This window comes from Drosophila guanche, unplaced genomic scaffold (assembly GCF_900245975.1).
Source record: "Drosophila guanche unplaced genomic scaffold, DGUA_6, whole genome shotgun sequence".
NCBI classification, from domain to species: Eukaryota; Metazoa; Arthropoda; class Insecta; order Diptera; family Drosophilidae; genus Drosophila; species Drosophila guanche.
The window spans coordinates 8,764,697-8,781,985 of NW_022995746.1; the positions used below are offsets into that span (position 1 = coordinate 8,764,697).

The following is a 17,289-nucleotide window of genomic DNA, read 5'->3' on the forward strand; positions in this document are numbered from 1 at the left end:
AACTTGTCCATCATGAATGGGGTGAGGGGAACTTTTGGGGTCGCAGTATTGATACCCTTGGTGTAAAATCTATACTATGGATTAAACGGTATTCCACTCTATGTACATGCTAAACTTTGGCATTTATTAAGCTCTTGTGTGTGCTAACACTATGGTCGTATGATACTACTTTCAGCGAGCTTAGCGATTTGCCTAGAGTTATATCTGTCATTCAGTACAGATAGATAAGTGTAGTGCCATGTGACCATAAAGACGAATTATCGATAGTCATTATTTCGATTACGCATCAATAGCATTCCTCATAGTTGATTACTTTTCATTGCTTTTTCAACGCTTTCCAAACGCACATATTACAAAAAAAAAAAAACAGAACCTTTTCAGTACAAGACACTTTGACCCACTTGTCGAATATACCCATCACATGGCCACTTCCGCACCTGGAAAGGGTCACCGCCACTCCACTTACTAACGCCAGCCCCGACGTAGCCCCAGCCTGCTGGCTTGACATGCGATCGCGTCGCTTCAATTGAAGTTTTTCATGTCGGGAGCTTCAGTCGTAAGCCGACTTTTCACGGGTTAACGCCAGATCTGTAGCGACCGGATCGCACGCACTTTACTAATACCTGGCTTCTGGCTTCACTTCACTCCTGCGCGGGATCAGCTGCGCTGCCTTTTGCTTCCGCTTTTGCAAATTTCATGGATGTGTACATAATTCGGGTTAATTTGTTTGGAAAGTGCGGCAAATAGTTTTTGAGTTTTTCACATTTTCGCAAGCCACAAAAAGTTATTAACAAAACGCCGGGCGGTAATTGCATAGTGCAAAACAAAAAAAATTTTCCACAGTCTCTCATTCGCTCTCTATCTCGCGGTGAAACGGTAAATTGCCAGAAGTGACCAAAGCAAATAAGGAAAGAGGCGACACAAGCCAAGTAGGAGAAGGTGGCGAAAGCAAATAAGCAAAAACAGCCAAATAGTGCAAAGAGGGAGGCGACAGCAATAAACGAAGCAAATGTTTAAGTGCGAAACAATTAAAATTGTTTGATTTCAAGTTGCTAGACTACGATAAAACTGCAGCTGCATTAGCGTTGCTGCCCATAGCCGAGATTTGCTTCGCGGGAGCCGCAACAAATTGGACAACAAAATGCCGCCGTTTAATTTCGTCAAGCAGGTAAGAAGTGTGGAACAGGCAGCATTTAAATGTTTGGTGTGAACAGTAGCACTTATGTACATACATATGTATGTATGTATGTATATGTTTCAATTTGCATACGAGCTTGCGCGCAGATTAATGTGTGAATGCATTTATTGCACGTTAAGTCGCATGTCAACATGGTAAATTACTTAACTTTTGTATGGTAATGTATCCAGATTAAGAGGCATTTGTCGGCAAATCAAAAGACGATTGACGATGATTGACTAGGGTTTGATGGTAAGAAATAACCATGGAGTAAGATTTGTTCCCCAATAAGTGCAGTTTGTTATTCATACAAAAATACATATGGACCATTATTTACAGTTGACGAAAGCATATGCGCAGAGAAACAAGGAAAAAAATAGATTAACTCTGGTGTTTTAGGTCTCTTTTCCATCTTCTTCTGGCGTGGTCTACTGGTGTACAATTAATAATGTTAGCTCGATACCTGAGTGTTGCAATCGTGGTGCAATTACTTTTTGATGAAGACATCTCATCATCGCGATAAAATACGTAGCATTTGCCCTTGAAACTCCAATCAATTAATTAGAATACGCGACTCACTACCATAGCGAGAAAAGTAGAACAGCAATGGCAAACAAATGCGCCAGAGCCACTAAAGATAGTAGAGTTACACATTATTCTCCACAATCAATCATAGTGGAACCCTGTGAACGAGAAGCGACAGACATGAAACGTGTCTAATTGGGCAAAATACAAACAAAAATAGAGGAAATGAAGCCATGGCCTGTCTGTGGATGTGAATCAGTTTGAATAGAAAATAGATTTATCTAAATCAGTGGCCCAGCTGAAGATGAAATAAGACAATCGAAAAGAGATTTTCTGTAATTAAGTGGGCCTCTCTGCAGATGCTCTGCTCGCAGATGGCTTCCGGTGATTAAATGTCAGAAACAAGACCAGGGGAGGCAACAGAACCCCGCATGAACAAACGCCATCCCATGCTGGGAACTAAGAAAGGAAAAGGCCCAAAACAAACCATAAAGGTGGGAACAATTTCTACGCAACCCATCAAACAAACCCTTGCCCCACCCATCCGAGCTTTCTTCTTTCTCCACCAATTCGAAGCACCAAGAAGATCGTTTGTCTGAGTCCGATCTTGGACTTACCAAACAAATGCAAATGGGTCAACGGACAGTGTTTCAGAAGCTGCAGACCATCCAGGGGGGAATACTATGATTATGTTACGAGTGGTTTTTTGGTGGCTCTGCCTAATGAATTTCCAAGCATTAAGGCAACATTTTGTTTTATTTTCGTGGCTTTTCCTCATCGTGTGATAATTAAGATGAATGCCCCCTAGTCTATGGCTGGTTAGAAAGTTATTGCACCACATTTACGGATAGTTCGGGCTCCAAATTTCGGGGCTTATCTCATCTCAAGAGCAGCTGAACCCGAACCGAGAGGCAGGCTCTATACATATTTGCATTTTTCTTTTAGTTTTTTTTATTTTTGGTTTTTAGTTTTAACGCGAGGTTAATTGCATGTTAACCAACAGTTAAATAACAGTTATTCGTGCAGCTGCCGGGTTTGTTTATGGCTACCAAAATGTTCATCCAAAATTGTTCAGCTTCCATCGCAATTGTTGTCCCAGCCTTGTCTTTGCAATTGTCTCTCTTTTTTTTAATGAAGAAATTATTTTGAACTTTTCGTGTTACTCCGTGGCTTCACCCACACCTTTGCCAATGGCCTCTGGCGTGGGAAGCTGTCGACTGCGACTGACTACCGCATCTCTGTTGTTTTCACTAGATTCCAAATCGTTATTACGAAGGGCAAGGGAAGGAAATCAAAGACACACAAAAAAACTACAAATAAAACTACCATTTGCAATGGCAGTTTTGTGAAATGTTTGCATAAAAATCCATTCGGGTTGCGCCTTTCGAAATCCAATTTTATTATTGATCACCATTTGTTCCATCTTATCAACGTTAATTAACCATTTATTAAAGCCAAATCAAATGCAACGCCAGCCAAAACACCTGTTTGTGTTTGTGTTATTGATATTGCCGTTTTGCTTTTACCATTCGACATGGCGACCACTGTGTTTTGTCAGTGGCCACATAATAGGCCACCAGATGGGCGATAGTCTCCCTCAAAACAGCGACCATTTAATGCACTTTAAATTGAATATTCTAGATAAAACAGCCCATAGTAGAGAGCAGATTTCACATTCTTGTGGAGGAGAACTTCCTTCCCTCTTTATAGCAAAGTTAGCTCGGAAAGGCGAATAGCCAGAAATGTGTCGAAATGTCTATATTCGTAAGGAATACTTCCGTTTGCTTTTGAGAAACTCTTACAGCGATGTATCCCATGTTTTATAATAAATATGTGTATCCGTAAACAGATTAAAAAAGCCATTTAGTTGATCGATTACTAACATGTATTATCCGTTGGCAGACAAATCTGCCTACAAATCGATCACCGCCCCAATCCCCATGAAAGAGCATCCCATTCCCATGACGGAGAACACCATTTTTTGTTGAGTCAGCTGGCTTCGTGGTCTGGAATCGCTGGCAATTAATGTGGGCTGCTGTTTTCCAGTCTACGAAGACCAACTGAAAAAAGAAGCTGCAGCAGCATGTTTGCCATAGTTTGCCATCTTCAGAGCCAGAGTCTGCTGGATCTTCCATGGCTAATGAAAAGACAGAAAAGCGCAGCAGAGACTCGCAGCAGAGATGAGGAGGCAGAAACAAATCGGCACAATCACCGCTAGCGGGGATTCATCCAGCAGATGGGGAAGGAATACTGAAAAAAATAAAAAATAAAGCAGTCTGAAGCGGTACATTGCTGCCCCGTTTCCCGGTTGCATTTTGCAGTTTGCCGCTTACAGATGTGGCAAATGCCACAAGTCAATGTTGCATTGTGCCTGCTTTTGTGTTTGGCTGTTTGTGTTTTTTATTAGTCTCAAAGTTTACGTAAATGTCGCGTGTGTTGTGCCACAAGCAAACATACACAAAATGCTCTTAATGGGTTTGGGATCTCAAAGCAAACAATCGAACCGTTTCAGGCGTCCGCCTTTTGTGTTCGCCTTTTATTTGGTAAAAGGAAAAGTCAATTGTTTGGACGAGGCGTCGTTTGTCTTGCAAGTTGACGTCTGTAATTATCATAAATTGTAAAATTGCATTTTCATCCATGCTAAAAGTCGCACAATTTTCGGTCCGAGAAAATGCTCTTTGCATTTCATATCCCACATTTCGCAATCCACAATCCGCATTTTACATTTACATTTACATTTGCTTTCATTTTTTCCAGTTCACGCCTCAACCTCAACGGTTGATTGAACTTGTCAGAGATTTTGAGTTGGAAAAACATGAAGCATGGCGCATGGTTCATGGCAGAGAAAAAAAGAGTTACCTGGGATTGTTTTACTTTTTTGCTTTTGAAAGGCATTGCATTGTCTGTTGCCCCAAGATACGGATACAGTGTTCTTCCAGTGTCTGTAAGGAGGGCCCATTAGTGTCGTTCACGCTTTGGAAAACACACTTTGGAAAACCATTACCATACATTTCACATTTTCGGGGGCCTTCATAGAGATGCACACACAAGTACAAGCCAGTATGTAAATGTTGGTCGAAATAATTTGACTACTTTCCTCACTCGACTCCAATTGAGGCCCGTTGGCTGTTAATGATTGTGCCACACAAATGCCACAATCTGCCTGTCTGCCACTCCGTACATAAATCATAAAAGTGAAGACTCAAGGCAGTCAAGCGATGCGGCCAGTTGACAAAAGGCAGAAGAAGGAAACCCGCGTGATGCAAATCGACGAACGGCCGTCTGCTGCATCGATGTTTGTCGCTTCTCTCTCTCTATTTGTGCTTGATTGCCTGTGGAGAATGTCAATGCAACATCAGAGTGTGGATAGGGGGGAGTGTGTGGCAAAAGACTACTCCAACTAGGCAAAATAAAGCAGGCGAATTGATGGAATAGAAGATTTGATACTCTTTGAAGGCCCGAACTCGTGGAAATTCCATATTAGTTTCTGTGGTGTAGGGAGTCCTGATGGACTTCACTCTCTTCTCTCTTCCAGGGATACTCAGTGTGTGATGGGATATCCATAAATATTTAGATAATAAGGTAATATCTAACATTAGGCACCTGCCACCATAATTACGATTCCACATTTAAGTTTGAATATTCATGTGCATGTTTTGCACATTGTAGATCACAATCTACACTTTCAAAATCTACATATTTCACCCTAAGTCGAATACTCATAAACCTTAGATCCTCCACTTGAGTTCACTCAACTGAAAGAAGCTGAAAATCGTTTAAAGAACCCAAGTAACCGACTCAAAGAGCCTAGTGTAGCCTGTCCACATATGGCTAATGGAAAGAATTAGCAAAATACCAGCAAAGAATTTGCTTAGACCCTTTTGCCAACTCTTCCGTGTGGCCTTTTGCCCGCAGCCAAGTTCCAAGTTCCGTTGGCTTAACGTTGGCCCAGACCCAACCCCAGACTTGGCTCGAACCGAGGTGGCAGGCGACAGTAAACCGCAACAAAATGCTCTGCGCTTTCTGCTTTTCTTCATTTCTCACTCTCGGCCAGCAAGAGAGAGACAGAGGCTACCGAGGCTACAATATAACTGATAATTTTCATTCATATCCCAGTACCGAAGTCGCTGCCGATTTCTGAGTCACAGTCGCCGCTTCCCACCTGTTCGGTCGCTCCAGCAGCTCTGCTGCTGGCCCGGCCATAAACTTGGAGTGCCGCATTTTGCGTCGACCAGTCTGCATTTGGCTTTCTGCCTAACAAGTCGTGCAGCCGCATCTTAAAGATCTACTTACATCTACGGTTTGTTCGCGTTTGATCAGAGGAAAAGGCTCTCCACGCGTGTGAGTGCGCTCTCAGATCGGCCAAAGGCCAGCGGACTAAGCTCAGGAAAATCGAATCGAATGGGATTTTCTTTTGCTGTCATTTAGCTTCAACATCTGATGGATTCTAAATTTTTAAAGTCAAATACAAAATAATACATAAATTTGTGTTCAGAATTTTGTGCTGTGTGCTGCTGTTTTGTGAAATTTCTATTGATCGCCTTCGATCGATCGATGTGTATGCCGCGACATTCGCTTTTTAAAAGGATTTCACTTTGTGCTCTCTGCCAAGATTGCTGGCAATTGGAATTGCCATCAATTTGGAAAATCCGAAACTAGTTCAAGGCTGCCTCCGCTTGCCGCCGAGCAGCAGCTTCAATCTGCCAGCTTCTACTCCGAGTCTTCGGTCTGTCCAAAATGGAGCTATCGCTGTCAGCAAAAGAAACGGTAATTACAGGCTTTTCATTATGCACACAACAGTCTAGTCTCTCCCTCTCTCTCTTTCTATTCAATTACTCTTTTACATATTCCTGCATTGTGGGTTTGCTTTAGCCAGTTTTCAATTTTCCTGCTGTTAATTACGAGCTGACAATTATTTGTTTTGCCATTACCATAATTTTGGTTTCTGATTATGATGATCATATCTTGGGAGATCTATAGCATAGATTGGATCACACGAATTAAATGATGATATCTGTATTTTATGGGCAAATAATTGTATTATTCAATTTTTGATTGAGTTTTCCCTTGTATCTTTATATTTTGGTGTAGGTTTTTAGGAATTCATTTGAAATTATGATTATAATTTGTTGTACGATTGTACGATTTCCCTTAAAAAAATATTTCGCATTCATAATCGTCCACATTTATGATTCCTTCACTAATTCTAAAAACTAAAGGTAAAAATTAAAATCATCAGATTTAAGCATTTTTGAAGATATTCCCTAAGGTAAATTATTACCGCGATTTTCCTTTCATTATGGACAAACAATTAACTATTTAAGAGGTTAATTTCAGCAACTAATGGCTAACACATAAAAATTAAAATGTAAAATTTTCCATAATTAAAGAGAACATTTATTCCCACTAAGCTTTACTTCAGAGATAGATGCGAATCTTTTGTCTGTTGAGAACTTTTCTTGGAAGCGGAGCATCAATCAAACTTTTGGCTTTGGATGTAGATGTCGCTAATTGGTGGCTGTGAAAGTCCATCTCTTTGGGGGCAATGCCTTTGAAAAAACAACAGCTACAAAAAATATAACTATAATTTCATATATGTATCTTGAAGAAAGAGATTTCGTTGTACCAGTTTTTGTGGTTGTGGTGCCATGACAAATGTAGTTTAGCTGTCAACACACAGTGAAGATCGATCAATCTTAATGATGATCGTTTGGAAAACCTGGTTAACCCAGCCACAGCCACAGCCTCAGCCCCCACCCAAAGCAATCCATCCAAGTTATTTTCCCATTTGCAGACAATAATTAAAATGTTTCCATGCCTCAAAGTTTATACATTGTTTATTTATGAGAAGCGAATAAAAAAGATGCGTGGGCCAAAGGCATTAATAGGAGATGCTAGCCACATAACTATATATTCAACAGTTCAAAACCGCAACCAGATCCAAATATCCTCTCAAAGAGTATAACACAAACAAAAGGCAACAATTATGATTGTGATTTCCATGAAATGTCGCTCTGCTGGGGGGAGAATTCACTGACAGGCGGAGCATGAACTTTTTTTTGGTCTCTGAACACGAGAGCTGTAATCAAATGATTGTGGCTTAGAGATGTACCCCCCTAAAATGGAGTAGTGGTTCATAGTCAAAGCATTAATTAGTCAACGGCCACCTAATGACCCCCAGCCGTTATTCAAGATCGAGATGAAAATGCAGACGCCCCAAAACATCCAGCATTCAACCACTTTCCACTTAACTGCGTTCCATAAATAAATACAACAACAAAAAATTAATGTTCGAAACAAAAACTGGCCTGAAACCACACCACAGATGCCGGCCGCCGTGCACCACACAAATGTGGTTCAGTTTTCACTATCACTTGGCCACCAGCTTTTGAAGAAGTAGAGGCAATCGGACACAATCTATGCCAGATGCAGAGCACTTCCCCAAGACCAGTCCAAGTGGGTTTTTGCCAAGTTTTCTTTTCTCTTGGTGTAGCTTTTTGTAGTGTGGAGATCCTTGGCGCCTGTTTTGAGTCTTTTTCGAAAATTGTCTCATGTCAGTGACAATTGGAGGCCATTTGAAAGGTGTTTTAATGGAAAATGCAGTTCGATTGTCGCGTCATCCCAGGCATTGTCCACCTGGCGCGCTGTGCGATAAAAATATGGAATGGTAATTGCAGATGAAATTTCATCAAGTCAAAACCTGCTTGCATCGAAGAGAATCGAGTTGCGTTCGCTACGTGTTTTGGGGTTTAACTTCAAACTGAGGCAAGAAAGAATAGAAGCTGCATTGAAACTGTGAGAAGAGTCTTGTGACCTAACACGTCTTAATATATAATCTTAAAATAATAATTTGAGAGTCTCCTATGAGCGCTCTTTGCTATATTTATCCGTGGGTTCGTGTGAACTCTTTCAGTATTCGTATCTGTATCTGCAGATAGTAAACTTTCTTCTAGCTAAAACTTCTATCCAGTTATTTAATCTTACATTTACTAACACAAACTCCACTCTAAAATAATTTCAGGAGGTTCGCCCCAATACCATACCGGATCCAAAAGTAGATGCCACTTTTCGTAGGGTGGCTAAAAATGCAATTACCTTTTCGTTGTGGAAAATTGATGAGGATCGCCTGGAGGCTGTGGCCCGTTCACAGTATGGAACCTTCTATGACAACAGCGCCTACATAATATATGCAGCCAATCTGGTGGGGCACTATGCCAATCACGAGACCATCGTAGGTAGACCCAAACATCCCACATACACAGGTATAACTCATATGATATTCCCATTTTAGACACGCGAACAGAAGCCCAATGTGGTGCTGGAACGATATATACACTATTGGTTGGGCAGAAATGTCAGCGAACAGAATCGCTCCAATGTGATGCACAAGATTCAGGAGCTGGACTCGTATCTGGGAAATGTGGGGGCCATTTACCGCGAGACACAGAACCACGAGAGTCCGCGTTTCTTGTCCTATTTCAAGAAGGGATACGAGTAAGTTTATCTTTGATACAAATTTCAAGCCATAATGATCTCTAACTAGAAATTTCTTTTAGTATTCTTTCGGGCGCGTTGATCAACTCTCCACAGAGGCCACGCCTGTATCAATTGCGTTCCCGGAAATGGCTGCGTTCCATAGAGCAGGACACCATTGAGTGGTCGCACTTTAACTCGGACTACATCATGGTGCTGCAGACAGAAACCACGACATTCGTCTGGATCGGACGTTCCAGTTCGAACATTGAGCGGCGCAGCGCCTTGACCTGGGTGCAGAAGCAGAACAGCGGTTGTCCGATTGTCATTGTGGATGATGGCTACGAGCAGGCCATGACAGCAGCACAGAAGGAGCTGTGGAACGCACTGCTGCCGCTGCAGAAGCGAATGGTCTGCCAGGCCAGTCAGCTCGTTACCGAATACGCAGACTCTAGCAGCAACAAATTTCGCATCTACAAGTGCAATCTTCGTGGACGCTTGCATCTGGATCAGTTGGATGTGGGCCTGCCGGCAAAGGATGATTTGAGCGATGCCCATGGCGTCTACCTATTGGATAACTATGGCCAAAGCATTTGGCTCTGGGTGGGTGCCCAGGCACCTCAGGCAGAAGCCCTCTCGGCCATGGGCAATGGTCGTGCCTTTGTGAAGAAGAAGAAGTATGCGGACAACACTTTGGTGGTTCGCGTCGTAGAGGGCCATGAGCCGGTCGAGTTTAAGCGTCTGTTTTCCAACTGGTTGAACTTGGGGCAGGAGAACACACGCGGCCACAAGCCAGTGTCCACAAAGTTCGGCAAACTGGATGCCCATTCGCTGTGCGAGCGACCCAAGATGGCAGCGGACACACAGCTGGTGGACGATGGCAGGGGAGAGCGAGTGGTATATCGAGTGTTGGGCGATCAGGTGCAGGAGCTGCCTGCCTCAAAGACAGTGGTCTTTACCACCAATGCCAGCTATGTGGTCAAGTACAGTGTGCAGGTAAATATCCATTTCATTCCATCCCAAAATCAGCTTTGAAACTAAGCACTAACTCCATCTGTAGTGCGCAACTGTTGTGCCGGCAGATCTGGCATCGGTGGGCATAAAGAGCATAATCTATCAGTGGAACGGCTCGGAGGCCTCGGCCGAGTCCATTGCCACAGCGAATAACATTGCCATGGTCGCATTTGAAGCGCTCAAGGAACCTGGGATGTTGGTTCAACTCTATGAGTTCGATGAGCCACCGCATTTTCTGCAGATCTTCGACGGCAAGCTCATCATCATGCGGGGACAGCGCAGCGAGATGCTGTACTGCAACAACAACAACAACGGGGACCTCAAGACGAACGTGATGCTGGAGACATTCCTGCTGAAGGTCTACGGAGACGCCAGCTACAATTCCAAGGCAGTGGAGGAGCACCCGCTGTCCTCTATCACTTCCAAAGATTGCTACGTGATCAAGACGAGCCATGTGTGGGTCTGGTGTGGCCAGAGCAGCACTGGGGATGCCCGCGAAATGGCCAAGTCGGTGGGTGCTCTCATGGGAGAGTACACGCTCATTCTCGAGGGCAAGGAGAGCAAAGAGTTCTGGCAATCGGTGGCCATGTACTTCAACCAGTCTCTCGTTATCAATGGCCATGCTAGTTCGTGCGGCAGCAGCACCACCAGCAGCAGCAGTGGCGCCGGCAGCATGTGCAACGGCAGCTCCAACGGTGGCAGTGTCTCCCCCACATTGAGCAACAATTGCTATCTCAACACGTGCGTGCCGTCAAAGCCGAGGCCACCGGTGCAGCTGTTCCTGGTCTGGTGGCAGCAGAGCTCCTTGCGCTACGAGGAGATCATTGGCTTTGATCAGCAGGATCTCAGTGCGGATTGCACCTACATACTGGACACTGGCACCCTCACCTATGTCTGGCTGGGAGCCCAGGCACAGCAGCAGGAAAAATACACCTCCATTGCCCAGTGCTATGTTCAGAATGCTCCATTCGGATGTCGATCGGCCACTGCCTTGGCCGTGGTGCGGCAGTATCAGGAGCCAAATGTGTTTAAGGGTTTCTTTGAATCCTGGCAGAATAAATACGGAAAGGTAAGCTCTTCGAATGTACCTCAATGACCCTTGAAATCGAATCTGATATTGTTGCAGGATTTCCTATCCTACGAGCAAATGCGCAAGGAACTGGGCAGCAACGCAGCTCCTAGTAATATTGCCGCAGTCAATGGCACCTCTCCGCTAATTTCAAACGATAGACAGAAAGATTTTGATGGGCATAAAAAGTACCCATTGCCAGTGCTGACTCAGGAGATGGATATGCTGCCGGCTGAGATCAATCCGCTGAAGCGAGAGGTTTGTTCCAGTACTCAAAATAAAAAGGGACATTCCCATTAAACAAATTCCTTTTCTTCCTGCAGGTGCACCTCACTCATGATGATTTTGTGTCCGTTTTCAAAATGTCTTTTTACGATTTCGATGAGCTTCCCAAGTGGAAGAAGACCGAGCTGAAAAAGCTGTACAGATTGTTTTAAGCCGTGCATCGAGTGGGCACTGTACATAAAAATCCACATAAAAATCCATTACTAGTAAAACATATTTGAAGAAATTTATGTTACATACTATACACACTTTACGTAGATATAATAAAGAAGGAAAACTCTTTGAATTTCACAAGAACTAGAAATATGAATCAAATTGAATTGGCACAACCATATCAGGTGGTTTCCACCTCCTCGGAATCAGGCTCATCCCCGCTGTCTGAAGCTGTTCAACAAAGAATTTCATAATTTTCATAATATTTTCACACAGCAAAACGATTACAACTTACAGGGAAACAAAAGACCGAAAATGAACTCGAAAATTCCACCAAGTAGATCCCAAAACATTTTTGATCTGCTGTGCTCAACGTTTTGTAACTAAGTACAAAGACATTACGGATCGGAAACGGTTTTGAATTTTATTTTATGTGGCCCAGACCCCCATTTAATGAGCCGCAACGCGATCAAAAACGAAAGAGTAATTCGGGCTTATTTCGTAGCCAAAGCGATTGCATGATCTAGGTCAATCATGGCCACAAAAATAATATGTATTTTATTCCTATTGAAAAGCATTTAAGTGGTCAAATCAAATTTTATTTGTTGGGTTTTATCATGCTATTCAGATTATTTCAATTTTGGTCGTAATAGTAATCGCCAAAGTATTCTGCGTCCGCTTTAAGAAATAGGGAACACTAATTAAAACTATAGTTAGAGATGCTACACAAGTTACTCACTTATGTCGGAGAAGAATAAGTCGTTGAGGAAAGCCAGAAATATTTCAATAAGCTCACAGCAATCCATGGTGTATGATATAACTCTGGACAACGGGTAGATTTTGTATTTATAGGAGATAAATGTTGAAGGTTAATGCTTCGCATGACCATTATTGCGAGTAATTTAATTAATGTTATAATATTCATTATAGAATATTATTTTTGGGCATTTTTATAATGATTTCTGTCGCACTAAGAGTCGTAATCGTCATTGCTGGTGTCGGCTGAAAATTCAAAAATATTTTTAAATGGTTTTAGTGCAATTTAAATCAGGAGAAATGAAGCTAAATCTTTGCTTTTGTATGAATATTACTTATCCAGTTCCTCTTCTTCTATATCCTCCAACTTACTGCCGAATAGTACATCCCCAATGAACTCCAATATCATTCCAATTATTTCACAATCCTCCATCACTTTTTCTTTATGACTTACAAACTTTTACTAAACCCTAGAGCCCTCAACAAAGGTTTTATATACCTACAAATTGGTCAGGAATTGCCTCATGATATGTATATCTGTAATAGTATATCTGTTTTGAACTTGGTACATTTAAATGGCTAAGCGTTCATACTTCATTTAATGATAATCCATTTCGTTATAAAAGCCATTTTGTTGGTTCAGCATGATGCTACAAACGTTTAAAGCTTAAAACATAGTTTTATTAAAAAAACAAACAGATTTATTGCAGCCATTTCAATATACGTCATAGCCATACATGGGTCCCTCCATGTAGGCCTTCTGTTGGTCCGTGGAATTGCGCCGGATTCTTCTGCCAATGGGCTCCAAATCCGCATAGCACTTGGGAAAGACTCGCTCCACTGCCGCAATAGCATCTGCTTTGCTTATATTACGCACAGCCAGCACAGACGCCAGAGCCTTAGTCTTGACACAGTTCTAGGTATCATAATAGATCAGGATTAAAAGACTTTCCATACGAATTTACATTGAAATTGATTCACCCACCTGATGCGCCTCTTTTACGTTAAACGGCGATGCATCGCCCTGGAACATGGCACTCAAAAAAGAGCAATGCGCGAGGTTGGCAGCACGGATCTCCGTACACGCCAGGTGATCCACATTTTTAAAGTCCAGATCGTTGTTGCAGTAGTCGAACATGTGTATCATTTCATGCGTGAGCACCCCGTGCACCATGCTCTTGTTCTTGGCCATATTCTGGCAGACCACAATCTGATTTAACTTGGGATCGTAGCCACCAGTCACCGAGGGATCGCATACCTCACACGAGATGTGCCGACGCAGATCGATGGGGCACCCGGAGCTCTTCAGGGCACCCATCATTAGTTTGACCAGGGGACCATTCTTTACACACCAATAGACATTCTGTTCACACTTGTAGCGGTCAATGCTCTCCTGGCCCTCCAGGCCGAAGAGAATGCGTGTCCACTTGGGCTTAAAGGTTACACCGCGTCGCTCCGGATACAGATCATAACCCCAATCCTTACTCTCATTGCTGGGCGGCTGGTCGCTGGACGGTAAGTCCTGAACATGCTGGGAATCGGCTGCTGCGGCGGGGGTAGTTGATTGTTTTTCCTTTCTGGTAGTGGGCGTTTCAGTGTCTATTGACGTAGGCGCTTCTTTGGCCCACACTTTAGTCAGGAAATCCATATTTAATGGATTTCTATATCTCCACTTGGTTGAATAACAAACCGGCAGCTGATTTGGACAGCGTTGCCAGACCGCTTTAAAATCGAAGGGGAGTTAATATGTTGACATTTTCAATTAGCTGAAAAAGATTGATCGTTGATCTAAATCCTTAAATTCGTATTTATTGAATTGTGCAAACAAAAGTCTCTTTTACAACAGGTGTATCGCCAGGTAGCTCTGTTGCTTGTTACATGTCTGTGTAGTTGACATGCAGGCAACTCTACATTCATACTGCCGCGCATTTACTCGATTTTCACAGCAAATACCACTTAACAGCTGATTTGGTCAGCGTTGCCAGAACGCTTTTAAATCGCCAGGTGGCTCTGTTGCTAATTACATGTCTGTGTAGTTGTCATTCAGAAAACTCTACATTCATACTGCCGGCATTTACTCGATTTTCATAGCAAATACCACGTAAGATTACAATTACACACTCATCCATTGGTCCCAATCACTCAAATTATGCACCGTGCAATAAGCCAGCAGTTAGCGATATTAGCGGCATTAGCTTTAAGCGTGAGTTGGTGTGCCGCCGATGTTCCACGTCCCCGCGGAGTTTCGCTCATAAAGGCAGCGCTATATCAGCCCCGAGCTGGCGACAATAGCTGGACCTGCTTGGATGGCAGCAAAACGATTCCCTTTGTCCAGGTAAACGATGACTACTGCGACTGTCCGGACGGGAGCGATGAGCCGGGCACATCAGCGTGTGCCCAGGGCCAATTCCACTGCCTCAACAAAGGTCACGAGTCGGTGGACATTCCCAGTTCGCGCGTCCAGGATGGCGTCTGTGACTGCTGCGACGGCAGCGATGAGTCACAGGTGGTTGGGTGTGCAAACACCTGTGCAGAGTTGGGCGCTGCAGCTGCCATTCAGCGCAGGAATCAAGCAGAGCTCCACAAGCAGGGCGCCGAAAAGCGGATGGAGATGATAACACGAGGCAGACAGCTGAGAGCAGATAGAGAAACCCGCCGCCTGGAGCTGGAGCGACGCATTAAGGATCAGGAGGCTCTCAAGTCCGAGAAACAGCAAATCAAGATCAACGCCGAGGCCTTGGAGAGCGATGCTCTGGAGATCTTCAAGGAGCAACAACGGGAGCTGGATGCCGATACCGTTCAGGCCGAAGAGGAGCCCCAGCAAATGCGCCAGGAAGCCTCGCTCAGTTTTGGAGTGTATGATATCAACAAAGATGGCTTCGTGGAGGTCACCGAGCTGATGGTGGACATCAATCTCGACCGCGATCGCAATGGCGTTGTCACCGTGGAGGAGGCCAAATACTTCTTGGATGAGCGAGAGCGTGTGGATTTAGATGCCTTCGTCACGCTGGCCTGGCCACGCATCAAGCCCTTGAAAATGCTGGCCGAGGGTCTGTTCCAGCCCCCAAATGCGGATGAGCAGGTTCCACCAGTCGGAGAAGTGCCAGTTAAGGCGAATACTGAAGGAGTCCAGCAATCGGAACCACAGCCCACCGAGGGTAAGCCCCTTGTCCCTAATCCCTTGTCACAAATTCGTTGTGGATGTTTATCTAACCAGAATTACGTTTGCAGAACAAATCGACATGGAAGCTAGCACGGATGGTGAGGCTGACGAAGATGGCGACGATGACCAGTACGATGACGAGGAGGGAGATGTGGGTGTGGGCGAAGCCTCGCCGGAAATTGAAGCTCCTGCACCGCCCGTCTATGACCCAGAGACGCAGCGTCTCGTCGAACAGGCCAACGAGGCCCGCAATGCTTTGGAGGAGGTCGAGCGCAACATACGCGAGATCGAACAGGAAGTAAAGGAGATCGATGAGCAGAGTGCCAAGGACTATGGCCCGCAAGAAGAATGGGCAGTGTTGGACGGCGAATGCTATAACTTTGAGGATCGTGAATACGTGTACACTCTGTGTCCGTTCGACAGGGCCTCGCAGAAGCCGAAAAACGGTGGAGCCGAGACCACGCTCGGTCGCTGGGAGCAATGGATTGGCGAGGGATACAAGTACTCAAAGCAGAAGTACGGCAATGGTGCCGCCTGCTGGAACGGCCCTCAGCGGTCGGCCATTATCAACATTAGCTGCGCCCTGGAGCCACGTATCACGTCTGTCGGCGAGCCCAATCGCTGCGAGTACTACTTTGAGTTTGAGACACCAGCCGCCTGCGATAGCGAAGCTCAACAGGCGGAGAGCGTTCACGACGAACTTTGAGAATACGATGAAACGGTAATGTGTGGATAGCACGAAGAGATTCGATTTTTGAGGCGGATTGTATTTTAGTTGTAGTGAGCCGAGTTGAAACTTTTGAAATTTCAAATTTGTCGCGATCATTCCCATGCTGAAAGTAGCGAGGGCGGCCCAAGCGCGTGCGAACATCATTAAGAAATATAGTGAAATCATTCAATCTATGCATTTAAGCAAAACTTAAGAAAACATGCTTCAATTTGAATAAAGTGTAAACAGTTAGTATTTTTTAAAAATATAAATTTATATAGTAAATGGTTTTGGTGTGGTGTATGTATGTTTATTACTCGGTGACGGCCTGCTTGATGTCCTCCAGATAGCCGTCCACCTGATGCTCCAGGGCGAGAATGTGACCCGTATTGCAGTTTTCCGAACCCACAAAGGTCAGTATCAATGGCAGCTTGTTCATTTGGACCACTTGATAGTTGGAATACATCGAAATGATGGTCTTGTTGCGACCCAAGCCCAGCTTGCTGGCCTGATCGCAGGCTGTCGTGAATGTGGGTATGAACGAGGGCATAAGGGCGAAATCCACATTCTTTTCCTGGCTGACTCGGAGGAGTGGAACGCCATCACGATCCGTTATCTGTATGACGTGCAGGCCACTGACCCTGCAACGAGAGGCGAGGCGGAATATGTAATTTCAGCTATAATACATTAACTCCTGCTGTACATACTTCTCTAGCAGGCCATTGAAATACTTCTTAATGTCGTCCGACATGGATAATGAGCAAAATGGCGACGGAAAAGACTAAAAAACTTAACTTTTTTGAACATTCACAGCTATTTACACAAAACAAACCACGAAACAGCTGATCCAACTATCGATATAAATTAAATATTACGATATCGGTAAGAACGGTCTGATGTGTGGAAAAATAGTTTTTATGGAAGTTTATTAATTTTACAGAACTAAAAAACAACTTAAAGTGGTT

At 44.0% G+C, this 17,289-nt stretch overlaps 4 protein-coding genes across 5 annotated transcripts; 2 read left to right on the forward strand and 2 right to left on the reverse strand.

Moving 5' to 3' along the window:
* The first annotated feature begins 364 nt into the window (after window positions 1–364).
* LOC117582197 (villin-like protein quail) lies at window positions 365–11,840 on the forward strand. Of its 2 annotated transcripts, none has more exons than XM_034269805.1 (7): window positions 365–1,168; window positions 8,724–8,933; window positions 8,994–9,196; window positions 9,259–10,171; window positions 10,236–11,258; window positions 11,316–11,516; window positions 11,582–11,840. In XM_034269805.1, exons 1-7 carry the CDS (start codon window positions 1,142–1,144, stop codon window positions 11,693–11,695), a joined length of 2,691 nt encoding a protein of 896 aa, XP_034125696.1. In that variant the 5' UTR covers window positions 365–1,141; the 3' UTR covers window positions 11,696–11,840. The 2 variants fall into 2 exon arrangements, with proteins under 2 accessions (XP_034125696.1, XP_034125695.1); XM_034269804.1 differs by lacking the exon at window positions 365–1,168 and adding an exon at window positions 6,207–6,469.
* Window positions 11,841–13,111: 1,271 nt separating this feature from the next.
* Window positions 13,112–14,179, reverse strand: LOC117582201 (mitochondrial inner membrane protease ATP23 homolog). The gene is made up of 2 exons (XM_034269809.1): window positions 13,438–14,179; window positions 13,112–13,368 (listed from the first exon to the last, which is right to left on the reverse strand). Exons 1-2 carry the CDS (start codon window positions 14,098–14,100, stop codon window positions 13,168–13,170), a joined length of 864 nt encoding a protein of 287 aa, XP_034125700.1. The 5' UTR covers window positions 14,101–14,179; the 3' UTR covers window positions 13,112–13,167.
* A 336-nt stretch (window positions 14,180–14,515) lies between these two features.
* Window positions 14,516–16,543, forward strand: LOC117582199 (glucosidase 2 subunit beta). The gene is made up of 2 exons (XM_034269807.1): window positions 14,516–15,610; window positions 15,684–16,543. Exons 1-2 carry the CDS (start codon window positions 14,602–14,604, stop codon window positions 16,319–16,321), a joined length of 1,647 nt encoding a protein of 548 aa, XP_034125698.1. The 5' UTR covers window positions 14,516–14,601; the 3' UTR covers window positions 16,322–16,543.
* A 5-nt stretch (window positions 16,544–16,548) lies between these two features.
* On the reverse strand, window positions 16,549–17,188 carry LOC117582204 (ragulator complex protein LAMTOR3 homolog). The gene is made up of 2 exons (XM_034269811.1): window positions 17,032–17,188; window positions 16,549–16,965 (listed from the first exon to the last, which is right to left on the reverse strand). Exons 1-2 carry the CDS (start codon window positions 17,073–17,075, stop codon window positions 16,638–16,640), a joined length of 372 nt encoding a protein of 123 aa, XP_034125702.1. The 5' UTR covers window positions 17,076–17,188; the 3' UTR covers window positions 16,549–16,637.
* Between the last annotated feature and the right edge of the window lie 101 nt (window positions 17,189–17,289).

Excerpts from the sequence above, each read along its gene's own strand:
- LOC117582197 (XM_034269804.1), top strand. The coding sequence starts at position 6,440 with ATGGAGCTATCGCTGTCAGCAAAAGAAACG. Across the intron at positions 8,934-8,993 it reads ATGCCAATCACGAGACCATC|ACACGCGAACAGAAGCCCAA; the intron begins GTAGGTAGACCC and ends TTCCCATTTTAG. Across the intron at positions 9,197-9,258 it reads TATTTCAAGAAGGGATACGA|TATTCTTTCGGGCGCGTTGA; the intron begins GTAAGTTTATCT and ends AATTTCTTTTAG.
- LOC117582201 (XM_034269809.1), bottom strand. The coding sequence starts at position 14,100 with ATGGATTTCCTGACTAAAGTGTGGGCCAAAGAAGCGCCTACGTCAATA. Across the intron at positions 13,369-13,437 it reads ACGTAAAAGAGGCGCATCAG|AACTGTGTCAAGACTAAGGC; the intron begins GTGGGTGAATCA and ends TATGATACCTAG.
- LOC117582199 (XM_034269807.1), top strand. The coding sequence starts at position 14,602 with ATGCACCGTGCAATAAGCCAGCAGTTAGCGATATTAGCGGCATTAGCT. Across the intron at positions 15,611-15,683 it reads GGAACCACAGCCCACCGAGG|AACAAATCGACATGGAAGCT; the intron begins GTAAGCCCCTTG and ends TTACGTTTGCAG.
- LOC117582204 (XM_034269811.1), bottom strand. The coding sequence starts at position 17,075 with ATGTCGGACGACATTAAGAAGTATTTCAATGGCCTGCTAGAGAA. Across the intron at positions 16,966-17,031 it reads TTCAATGGCCTGCTAGAGAA|GGTCAGTGGCCTGCACGTCA; the intron begins GTATGTACAGCA and ends CTCTCGTTGCAG.